The sequence below is a fragment of the Anoplopoma fimbria genome, chromosome 1, assembly GCF_027596085.1.
Source record: "Anoplopoma fimbria isolate UVic2021 breed Golden Eagle Sablefish chromosome 1, Afim_UVic_2022, whole genome shotgun sequence".
In the NCBI taxonomy this organism is placed as follows: Eukaryota; Metazoa; Chordata; class Actinopteri; order Perciformes; family Anoplopomatidae; genus Anoplopoma; species Anoplopoma fimbria.
Genome location: NC_072449.1, coordinates 29,051,877 through 29,064,082, shown reverse-complemented (window position 1 = coordinate 29,064,082; position 12,206 = coordinate 29,051,877). Strand labels below are relative to the sequence as shown.

At 44.0% G+C, this 12,206-nt stretch overlaps 1 protein-coding gene across 2 annotated transcripts in view; it reads left to right on the top strand.

Moving 5' to 3' along the window:
* The window catches only part of actn4 (actinin, alpha 4), a 61,077-nt gene that overhangs the window by 24,631 nt on the left and 24,240 nt on the right, over nucleotides 1-12,206 (top strand). For both annotated transcript variants that reach the window (XM_054602966.1, XM_054602958.1), the window contains exons 2-3: nucleotides 9,183-9,297; nucleotides 10,917-11,036. In XM_054602966.1, the coding sequence (XP_054458941.1) occupies nucleotides 9,183-9,297; nucleotides 10,917-11,036 (235 nt within the window). The remainder of the gene's footprint in view (nucleotides 1-9,182; nucleotides 9,298-10,916; nucleotides 11,037-12,206) is intronic.

Below are 12,206 nucleotides of genomic sequence, written 5' to 3'. Positions count from 1 at the left end.
AGCAACAGAGTCCCCTTTTCTTTTACTGCATCAGGGGACTGATGGTCTACCCCGCTCAGTCCTGGTTCCGGTTCTCCCCTGCCTCTTCCTTCCCTCCAGCGTACCCAGCAATATGACCAGGGCCTCCAGCAGTGTGGTAAAGGTGAAGCTCTGCTCCCAGCTGGAGGAGGAGATGCTGTCGCCGGGCACCAAGCTCTCCTCCTCCTCAACCAGCATCCGTCTGCCGGTCAAAGTTCTGCAGAGAAGCCAGATCTGGGTCTGTGCATTAAGAATTAGCACTTAGAAATAGCCAATCTCTCACTGATGATGACGTTCACTTCATATAGAGGCGTCAGTATTAAACTCCTCTCAGTAACTTTAACTATATTTGTCACATCTCTTCCTCCCAGTACGGTCATTCATCAAGCTTCCACTCCTCCTCCTCTTGGTCATCTCCTGGCTTCCTCCTCCCCCTTTCGCCACTTCCTCTCCTTATCCTCCCTCTCATTTTGTTTCTGTTAGCTACTATATTGCATCTCCTTCAGAGAGCCTAGTCTGTGAAGCTGGCGTTAAGCTTGTTGACTCCCATAATGGCATATCTGAGGGGCATTGGGCCGGCCAAGAGGCACACAGCAATTACATGTTTGTCAGCCTCCCTCTGGTGTGTGTGTGTGTGTGTGTGTGTGTGTGTGTGTGTGTGTGTGTGTGTGTGTGTGTGTGTGTGTGTGTGTGTGTGTGTGTGTGTGTGTGTGTGTGTGTGTGTGTGTGTGTGTGTGTGTGTGTGTGTGTGTGTGTGTGTGTGTGTGTGTGTGTGTCCCATATTATGGCAAGCTCTACTTAACTGGCTACCTGTCAGCACATGAACAAAGAGGGAGGCTCCTTCTGTCTGTCTGTCTCTGTGTGTGTGTGTGTGTGTTCTCTGCTGTCCAGGCTTGAGAGGATAATGAGACTAGAGCAAACCATCCGCAGCAGAGCTCTGCTTCATCTTCCTCGTCCTCTTCCCCGATCCATTCTTCCTCCTCTTCGCCGTCACAGGACATGAACATGTTTGGCAGTGGACATCGCTTTCAATTTTTTTTAAAAACAATTTCACAGCCAGATGTGTTTGTGTGTACGTGTTTGTACATCAAGTATTTTCTCACAAAAACCGCTGGTTCTTCCTCCTCCTCTTCCTCCTCAGTCCCTCCGTTGTCACACATGCACCGGTGCACCGTGAAGCCCTCCGGGTCCCCGTGGCCCCCTGAGGAGCGGTGTTGTGTTCCCGCACTGTGACTTCCGAGCCGGTGCAATAGCAGCAGCTCTACAGTAGCAGGCCCGCATATCCAGTTACATCGGGGCCGCGTGGAACCGGAGTGCAGAGGAATCTATTTCCTAGTTTGCGGTGTCTAGATTTCTGTTCTGCCTCAGCGTCGCTGTGGAAAGGAGGCGTCACAATGTTTATTTCTCAAAATGAGTTCTAGGAATCTTGTGGTTTGCTTGACTTAATGGAGTACAGTTGTGAATCCAAACTTTAAAATGTCCAGTAGAACTTTTGGTAGATGACAGATGCTGTGAATGCATGTGAGAAACGTTGTCTTCTTCCTGTAAGTTAAGGGAACAAAGAACAATCCGTCCTCTGCAGCGTCTGAAGCCAAAGACTGCGAGGACGGTTAGCGGTGCCGCGGTGTCGCACGCTACAGCCCCTTTTTTTTCCTCTAAGAATAGGAGGCCTTGTCTCAGGCCAGACCAGACTAGCTGGGGAGCTTTACTCGCATGATTTTGGTCTGGTGCAGCCGGTCAAGTCTAGTACGGCTCCGTCCAAATCTCCCTGAGGTTGTAGCTCTCTGCCAGCAGCTCCCATAAAACTCCTTTAACTAGTAGCACAATTCTGCCTTTCTTTGTGCAACAACGTGCAATCTGCTGCCGTTTTTACATTTATGTTTTAGTTCTGTGACGCAGCGGCGTGCCACGCCCGGGCTTCACGTCCTTACTACAGGCCTCTGACACTGACTACGTTTACATGCAAAAATTATTCCGCTTTTTGCCCTTCTTCTAAAAAATACAAGACAATTTCCACTAATTTGCAATTTTGAGTTTCCTGAGTCACTTCCTAACCTCCCCGTGACACTTTGGCTTTTCTTCTTTTCCATATTTTTTAATGACAGTCTGCAAAGTAGTGCTGGTGTTGTGAAGTCTTCATTCATACAATGAGTGAATTAATTTTTTCAGCAGAAGCGCAGTGTGGAGGACAAACACTGCTGCCTTATTAATTCAAACCACACTCTCATAAGGTTTCTCAAACTGTCACTCCGCAAAGTGTTTACAGGAAGTGACAAAATACATCTTATGTGTCAACAGTTTCATCAAGTCAGAGAAACAATGTTGCAGTGAGATATCGAACGGTCAAATTTATCTAGATGAATTGCAAAACTAGGCTGTGGTAAGAGTGTGTGCGTGTGTGGTGTGTGTGTGTGTGTGTGTGTGTGTGTGTGGTGTGTGTGTGTGTGTGTGTTGGGTAGACCATGGCTGTGCTGAGAATACACTTACAGGAAGACCTTGAAAAAGATGTGTGGCTTTAAAGCATGAGACCTTCTTGACTTGTGAGAAGAAGTTTGTTGACCGAAGAGACCAAAACTCCAGCAACACTTTAAGTATGAAGAACCACTTCATTTAAGAACAGAACTTTGTAATTGTACCGTCAGCCCATGGTTTGGTCATAGACTGTTTATAAGAAGTGGACATAGTCATCGTGACTTCACCCACTGGTTTAAGGGCTGCTATTGGAAGCCTCGAGTTGGGCTTTTTGGGTGTCGCAACCTTGTTTTTTTGCTATCGCCATCTTGGTTTTTGTCTGTAGCATCTTGGTTTTTGTCCGTAGCCATCTTGGTTTTTGGCAGTCTCCATCTTTAATTTTTGCTGTCGCCATCTTTTTTTGGAACCAGAAGTGACACGAAAAGGTGGAGTTAAGTACAACCGAACACTGAACAAAACATTCTCAGGAGACCAAAATGTTAAAATGAACTTTCATGAACTGAAAATACATCATTTAAGGTTTAAAGTTTGAGACGAAAAACACAGACAGTAAAGAAAATTGAAAACTGTACAAGAGCCTGTGGAGACGAGAAGGTAAAGTGACAAAATAATAGCTGTTTGTTCAAGAGTGACGCAAAGTCAGAAATGTAGATGAGTCAGTGGATGCGAGCAGAAAAGAAGAGCTGCCACAGAAATAACAGGCTGTCAGTGTGTGGAGTTGCTTTAAGAGTGAGCTCATCGCCGTTGGCATGAAAAAAAACAGGTGTGTGATCTACAACACACACACACACACACACACACACACTCTCTGCTGACGTGCAGAGAATGCAAGGCACTAGAGCAATAACATCGTGTTCAACACACCCTTGATCTAGTCAGAGAACTGCACATGCATTAAGACGTGGGTGTGGGAATAACTGGTGAAATAGCGTTGAAGTGAGCTACACAGGTATACGATAGGTGTGGAGTGGAGGAACGTCGATTCTGGTGTCACTCAAGAACATTCCTGTCGTGCGTGCGTGTGTGTGTGTGTGTGTGTGTGTGTGTGTGTGTGTGTGTGTGTGTGTGTGTGTGTGTGTGTGTGTGTGTGTGTGTGTGTGTGTGTGTGTGTGTGTGTGTGTGTGTGTGTGTGTGTGTGTGTGTGTGTGTAAAACTTTTTCAGTGCGTGTCTGTGTGTTTTCACTGTTTTTGCCATGTGTATTTATGTCGTCGGTGCATTTTTGAGTTTGAAAGCACTGCCGAGTTCCTCTCTTTGAAATGAAGATCTATCTGAACCTTGACCTTTGACCGCTGTGGGCCCATCGGAGTTGAAGGGCGTGTGTCTGTGTGTGTGTGTGTCTGTGTGTGTGTCTCTGTCTGTTTTTCCACACCCTGGCAGTGATAAAGCGGCGTGGAGACGGTTGTATATCTGCCACAGAAGACGGAGACACGTTGGACAAGTTAACCACTTCCAGATATCTCTGGGACACAAACAGGGATGTGTGATGAAGGGACTACTTGATAATGGCGAGAATCACAATCGCTGTTATTTTGGTCAATATTGAAATTGCGATTATTCATTGAATTTGGAAGCATCATCCATTTAGAAAGACAGCCTTGATTTGATAAAGTTAAAGGGACAGTTCACCACAAAATCAATGTGTTGTGCTATTTATCAATCTACATTGGTTTGGTGTAAGTTGTGTGGTTGAGGAGATACCGGCAGAAGAGATGTCTGTCTTCTCACATTTAATGGGACTACATGTTGGGCTTACGGTTGAAAAAAAATAGTTCCTTGTTCCAAATCAGTCTAGATTGATACATTTGCACTTTGAGTGCTAGATCTATGAAGATAAAGAAGATGAAATGGAATCATAAACACATTGGTTGTATATAAGCTGATGACATAATAACAAGTCACACCCACAAAGCGTAGGAGATGGGTTTGAAGACGATGTGGCCCCACTGAGGACAGGCTTCCCCTTGATTGTCTTGTAGTGATCCCCGTCCCTCCCCACAGGGAGAGAGGGCAGAGCAAGCTTTTAGTGGTGAGGTCCAGGTGATGGGTATAGTGAAACACCACCTTCACCCAGGGCCTTTCCTAGCTGACCTAGAGCCAGTCGTAGCGATGCGCAGTCGGCGCTTGGGGAGAGTTCCCATGAGAGGATCCTCCCACGCCGAGCAACCGCCCCTGGATGAAGGCACACCGCTGCAAGGGGTGCGCTGGATTTATAACATCAGGCAAAAAGCCTCTCTGTGAAATGGAATACAGCACAGTAATTGTTTTATGTGGATTATCTTCTTTCATTTCATGTTTGACGGCAAAAATAAAACTTTAATTGGATTATTTGCACGGCCTAGTCTGAAATTCCCTCATCACTTAACCCTTGTGTGCACCATAATGCCATATTGATCAAGATTTTCAGTTAATTTTAATGGACAATGATAGATGTAACAATTGGCAATTTATAGCTCTGATAGATGAAATGATGACTGAAATGGAATGATTTCCACACAAAGATGGCACTCTTTTTTTTAATTCTGTATATGATTGTCAAAGTTGGAGTTACTCGGTTTCATCAAAGCAACAGTTAACATGCTGCAACAGAGAAGTCTCTACAAAATCAGTCACAAAAACAACAGAGGTGTTAGGTGTGGATCTTTGTGCACTAGAAATAACAAGGAATAAGTCTTAAACTCACAGTTTACACGTCATACCATTCATGGGCTTCCTGGTATTAAAGTTCAAACTTTTTCCAATATGTAGGCTTTACGAGCTTCGGACATGTAAAATCACCAACAGCAGCTATAACACACGTCACCATGGTGACACATTGAGGTTCAGCGGTGACCTTAAACGGCTTGATCAGAGCCGATGAATGCAGCAGTAATAACAGACAGGAAGTTCTCCACCGTGGCTGCGTCACCAATGAAACAGATAACGGAGAAGGAGAGCACGGCTCCTTCTCAACACTCACACCCGGCTTTACTCTGCTCCTCACAGACGTCAGCTTGTTATCTGTGTCCTCAGATCAGGGCAGAAATCCTCAGCTCTGATCTGATCTGTGTAGCCAACACACAGAGCGGCTTTAACAGGCTTCACTGGCTCTCGTCCCATTCACTCGGTTCACTTTAAAATGGGCCGGCTCAGCCAGTAGAGATCCACGTTAACTTAAACTGAAATTCTTCTGACAGGAGCAGATGCTTCAACTTAACAGATATTGAAATACAGACATGCAAACGGATGTTTAAATAAGCATTTTAAACTGAGTTTATGTCTCATTCTCCCCACTAGCCTCCCCTTTCTCTCCTCATTTTTACTTTTTAGAACTGTCAGCTGCAGACTCTTCATTTTTAGAAAACGGTGACCACGTTGTTCTCAAAGCTGTCTGCTGTCCCAGCTTGTGAAGTCAAGTTTAAAACACTTGCATCAACAAGTGTGTTTGTACAATGGAGGTAAAGGTCGGTGTACCTTGCTATCACATGATAAGTTTGTCAAATGTTGGACCTGTTGCTTGCCTTCTGTTGATACAAGAAATCCTGAAATAGAATCGTTGTAACTGCAGTCTTATGTACACTCAACATTGTTCAGTCTCTGTCTGAGCTGCCTGCTGTGTGTGTGTGTTCATGCCTGTGCGTGTCCTCAAACACGCAGCAGCACCCCACCTTGTTGTCCCAGAGTGACATCAGCTAGCCAGCGGCGTGCTACGTCATGTTATCCCCCATGATAAAAGCTAACTGAAAGCTGTCACAGACTCGACTACAGGGCTGCTTTAAGCTCTGAGGGAGCTGGGCTGAATTGCCCTTGAGCAAGAAGCAGAGCGGGCTGACCTCTGGCCCTCAGAGGGAGGTGGATAAAAGCCGTGGAATCAGCAGCCTAACAGAACGTAGAGTTCCTCATCTCTCTGCAGGTCTAGACCTGCCCCTGTTTGTGTTCTGTTCTCCTCCTGGTCACCCCTCCCAGTGGCAGCGCTCCTGTTGGAACACAGCCCTCTCTTTAGAGCGGCCGATCTCAGACACGGTTTAACGTTCCTTAACTTTTTATTTAAAAAAAAATAAATGTATACAAAAGTGTCCAAACATGCAGAAAACCCCTCATCGTTCCTCACTTCGCTCCTCCTGGCTTTAGGGGACAGTTCCAAAAAAGAGATTTGTTTACTAAATTAGAGATATACATCGAGTTCATTTGATGGTCCACAAACCTGTTAAACATCTGTTACAGTCATGGAACATACAGCTGTTGCATCATACAAACCCTGAATGATGTGAGATTCATGGTACAATTTGTTTAAAATACTTCTAACAAAGTAAATAAAATATAAATATTACGTGTATTGTAGAAGTTTTATGATGCTCACAAACCAGAAGGTTCGTTCATCTTTGTTGTGCAGAGATCAGTGTTCACAATCAGTGACAGTGATAGATGCAGCTCCACTCTGATTGTCCGTTCCGAGCTGAACTGAGCTGGAACTTCCTGTCATTGCAGTGCCACTTCCTGCTGCATTGTGTGTGTGTGTGTGTGTGTGTGTGTGTGTGTGTGTGTGTGTGTGTGTGTGTGTGTGTGTGTGTGTGTGTGTGTGTGTGTGTGTGTGTGTGTGTGTGTGTGTGTGTGTGTGTGTGTGTGTGTGTGTGTGTGTGTGTGTGTGTGTGTGTGTGTGTGTGTGTGTGTGTGTGTGTGTGTGTGTGTGTGTGTGTGTGTGTGTGTGTGTGTGGAGTGGTAGAGAGGGCATTGTCTTTCTGCTCTGCCCCCCTTAACTTTGTCTGTTTGTTTATGTGAAATGTATCTCCCCTTCCTCCCTCCTCGGTGCGTGTACTGGTCCAGTGGTGGGGGTGGTATCGGGTGGGGGGGGTCACACACACACACACTGGGGGAGGGTCACACACACACACACACACACACACACAGAGACGAGGAAGAGTACAGGGGGTGAAGGGTGCTATTATCCAGGAGGCTCAATGGGCGCTTTGTGGCGGTGTCCGAGGCGGGGCAGCGAGCAGCCCCCCCCCCCCCCCCCCCGTCATAATGTTTGTGAACACAGTGCAGGAGAGAGGCTGAGAGAGAGGAGGTGTAAGGGTTAATAGATACTCTCACTTTCAGCAGTGATGTGCATTGGTGTGACAGATCGTAGTTGATCTGTACGGATACTGGATCATACTGAAGCTAACGGCTAACACATGGAGGTTCCATTAGTAACACTTATTTTTACAATCACACTTAAAATGATGAAGGTACTTCTTATTTATTTTTATTTTAATTTATTTTTTTACAAAATGTTCCAAAGCACTGTCATTGAGGAAGAACTTGGGTAGATAATAAAGATAATAAATGTCTTGGGGCATCAATAAAAAATGATATTTGCTCCCCTTTTCTTCCTGCTGATCCTATCGGTGACTATAAACCCTGATATGATCCATAACGTGAGTTTTGTGAACCGTTGCACCCCGAGTGACACTTTCTTCAAAGCTGAAATATTTTAGTATTCATGTCCAACACTGAGAAGGAGAAGTTCTGTAACTCCTGGTGTGAGTCAGTTTTTTTTCATTATCAGGTCATCTTAGGGCCGTCCCCGACCAAAGACAGTCTTAGTCCACTCACACTAAAATGTTGTCAGCTAAATGATTAGTTGATTTAATTGACAGATTTGTAAAACTGAGTCACTCCCCAAAGACACACTACTTTAAATATTGTATATACCGGAGATGGGCTCGAAGGTTTATTAGAAATAAGTCATTCAGTGTGAAAAACGACTAATCGACTAAACAAATAGACTTGGACCAAAATGACCAATTAGTCCACTAATAGACTAAGAGGGGGGCAGCCAGAGTTCATCTCTATTATTACATAATAAATTGTTTAGTGTAGGAAATGTCATAAAATGGTGAGAAATGCTCATCCTATTCCCCAGTCCAAAAGTCAAATGTATTTAAATACAGATAAAATATACAACTAAAACAAGCATCAGCAAATGTTCAGTTAAGAAGCTGAAACTACTACATGTCTGTCTGTTTTATTGCCTCCTTTATTTTGCCACTGAAAAAAAAAAAAAATCCACTTTCCTTCCTTCACGTTCTTCTGCTTCCTTTTTCCTCTTCCCTTCACATAACTAACATTCCCTCCTAAAGCTTTGCTAAATTTCAGCTTTTATGCTTTATAACACTTCTTTTTGGTCACATTTTTTAGGAACTTCCCCTGAATTAAAAAAAAAAAAAAAAAAAAAAAAGTTTTGACACATTGATTTATGAACAAGCTATAAGTGAGATTTTCCACTGAGTGGCGTGACAAAAGCTCTCTGCGGTCCCGTGCCTACCTCGATGCCACGGAATTCCTTCACAATAAAATGATTCAAAACACATTTCTGAAGAATGTTGGACAACTAGAAGCCCCCCAAAAAAGAAATCTTGCATTCCAAGCAACTGTTGGTGTGTTTAGATTTGTGCTGCTTGTGACATGTAGTGTAAATTGTTCTTTGATGTCACTGGCCCTTCTCATGTCTTAGCTGTAGGTATTGTATTATAACATCTGTCTCCTCCCCTTTTTCTTCAGCTACTTCCTGTCTTATCAGAAGCAACTCCCTGACCTTCCGTCCTGTCCATTGAATTCCATTTTCTTTCATTCTCGATTCAAAGAGGTTTATTGTCGTAGAAGCTGGAAAAACAAACGGGCTCTGAATATTCACTGTGTGCCTCCTGTTTCTGTTCTCTCTCTCACGCAGACTTTCACGGCGTGGTGCAACTCCCACCTGAGGAAGTCCGGCACGCAGATCGAGAACATCGAGGAGGACTTCAGGGATGGGCTCAAACTCATGCTGCTGCTGGAGACCATCTCAGGTAACTCACCTGTTCAGAATGGACCCATAGACTGTATGTAAAGATGTGCGACATGACTTAGTGGCCCCCTGCTGGCTTGCAGCAGTACAGGTCCTAGAGCCCTCCATGTAAGTGGTGGGATAAAAATTAAAAAGTCTAAATACACGACATATAGATTTCTCCCAAATATATTTTCTGTAATTTCAGACTGATTTTCTGTAATTTCAGACTGATGTATTTTCAAGTGTTTTATTATTTTCCCGATAAGTTTGGTTTTATGTTATTTGATGCTATAAAAAGGGGATGGTAAGTCTTGATTGACAGCTGCTCTGAGTGAAGTAGTTCTGGAGCTGGATGCTTGGGAAAATGTATCAGATAGTTGATCTTCCTTAACCGTCCGGGTAATAGAACCTGTGTCAGATTTGACACAGGTTCTGTGTCAAACTATCATTATCGGTGGAACTGGATGGGCTTCGATAGTGGCTGATGGCTGCACAGCTGCCACCAGTCACACTGACGCGTACAACTCCTGATAATGAACTAAACAACTGTTAAAAAACAACATGAAAATGGTGCTTTGAGACCAGGAGAGAAAGGGGGCCAGCAGACTATAAATTTCATTTAAGAAGTTTTTTATTGAGATGTTTGAGCTATTTTTCTTCAGAAAGTAAAAGTCTGCTTTATGTCAAAGCCTTGTTCTAGAAATAACTTTAGAAATTGTGGCCTAAAACTCTTGCGGTCCCAGGGACAGCTGATTTTGCAGCAAGCTGACATGTCTCATCTGACGTGTTTCAGGTTATTTCTCTCAATAAAAGTTTTCTCTTAAATATGTAGAACATAACAACAATAATCAGGTATCGGCCGGTTAATCATTTTTTTCTTTTTCCAAACCATCCTTATTATATCGGCGTTCAAAAATCCTGTCAACCTCTTATTTATAGAGATATCGTGGTTTGTTATTGTGTCTTTCTAACCAAATCGTCACCGCTGTGCTAACTTAGCAGCTAGGGGTCTCACGCTAGCGAGCTGTGACCACCTTAACAAGGCTGATTGGCTCGGGCAGGTGTCTGGGCAGGACCTTGATACCACGCTGGCTCATAACGTCCGTATCTCAAGACTGCTGCCCCCTTATCTGGCATACTTTGTGTTCACTTTAGTACAGTTGGAGGAAGTGGAGAGGCGTCGTCCATCTGTATATACAGTCTATGAATGGATCACAGGCTCTTAAAGTAACACAGAGAACACCCTGCTATACATCTGTCACTGTATGACTGCAGTCCTCTCCTTGTGTTTAATAGCAGGGTGTAGCTCAGTAGATCATCATATGAACTGCTATAATGAAATCTGGCTTCCCTTTTCACATTCACTCCAGTTTGAGCGACGCCATCGTCCCCTCTGTAACTCTAACCGTCCTCATGGAGCATGTTTCCGCTGAGCAAGTGGAAACATGCTCTCATCACCGCAGGAGCTAACTGTACACTTTTGTTTGTTCCCCTGTGTGTGTGTGTGTGTGTGTGTGTGTGTGTGTGTGTGTGTGTGTGTGTGTGTGTGTGTGTGTGTGTGTGTGTGTGTGTGTGTGTGTGTGTGTGTGTGTGTGTGTGTGTGTGTGTGTGTGTGTGTGTGTGTGTGTGTGTCCGCAGGCGAACGGTTACCCAAACCTGAGCGAGGAAAGATGAGGGTGCACAAGATCAACAATGTTAACAAAGCCTTGGACTTCATCGCCAGCAAAGGAGTCAAGCTGGTCTCTATTGGAGCAGAGGGTAAGCATACATAGTGAGGACCCCATCCCCAAAGAGAAGCACATCACACCACACACATCCATCTGATGCACTAAAACGTGATGAAGTAACTTAAAACTCGTCCTCATGAGACCACAGACTTCACTATGAAAACTACATGTCATTCATCCACCTCAGTCCTTCTTAAAAACTCAGACCTCAAGAGAAGAAGGGAGTGTAAAAACCACAGTGACAGTAAACTTGGACATGGTCCAGTTAAAAATAAGGCTGTCCCGATGAAGCTTTTTTAAATTTAGCTTCTGATCAGTCTTTTAATATTGAATATCTGGCAACCAAATCCAATATTTGTTTATTTTGTCTCTCATAAGACAGCTGCACAGCATATGATGCTAAAAGAATATCTCACAAATCCAGTCAAATTAGTAAATCAGTTTCATCATGATGGCATCTTTAAAAACACAGAACCTGCTCCGTCCCTTTACGAACATAGAACCTTCTCTGTATCTTTAAGAACGCAGAACCTGCTCTGTATCTTTGAGAACATAGAACCAGCTTGGTCTCTTTAAGAGTGTTGTGTCATGATATATTTCTGAACAATAAAAGTGCACATCTTTGTTAACATCTTTTCCATAACTAGCTAAAATTGTATAACTTTTTGAGCATTTAGTTGATCTTCATTATTGCAGCTCTAACATAAATCAGAATAAACTTGCTTTATTTAGTTTGCACATCAGACTCAGAAGGTGAGACAGCAGTAACCCCCCCATCTGTCCTCCATCCTAACGATTAAGGACACAGGTCCAGGCCAACTATATCACACTGCTGTGTGTGTATTTGTGTGTGTTTGTGTCAGCTGGAGGACGGTGACCTTTCTCCTACTTTATCAGGAAAACGTGACATTCCTGCCACAGGACACTGCTGATAGTGATCACCATTGAACTCAAAGTTGCCCAAAATACTGCACCACTCAACACATTCTGCACGTTGTGAACTCGCACTCAGTCACTCAGACACACACACACACACACACACACACACACACACACACACACACACACACACACACACACACACACACACACACACACTTTTGTTTGGCCTCCTATGAAAGCTTCCCACTAAAGGTCACCTACTGGAAACTGACCGAGAGACAAATGCTGACATAGAAGATGAAAGAGGAAAGAAGTGAGG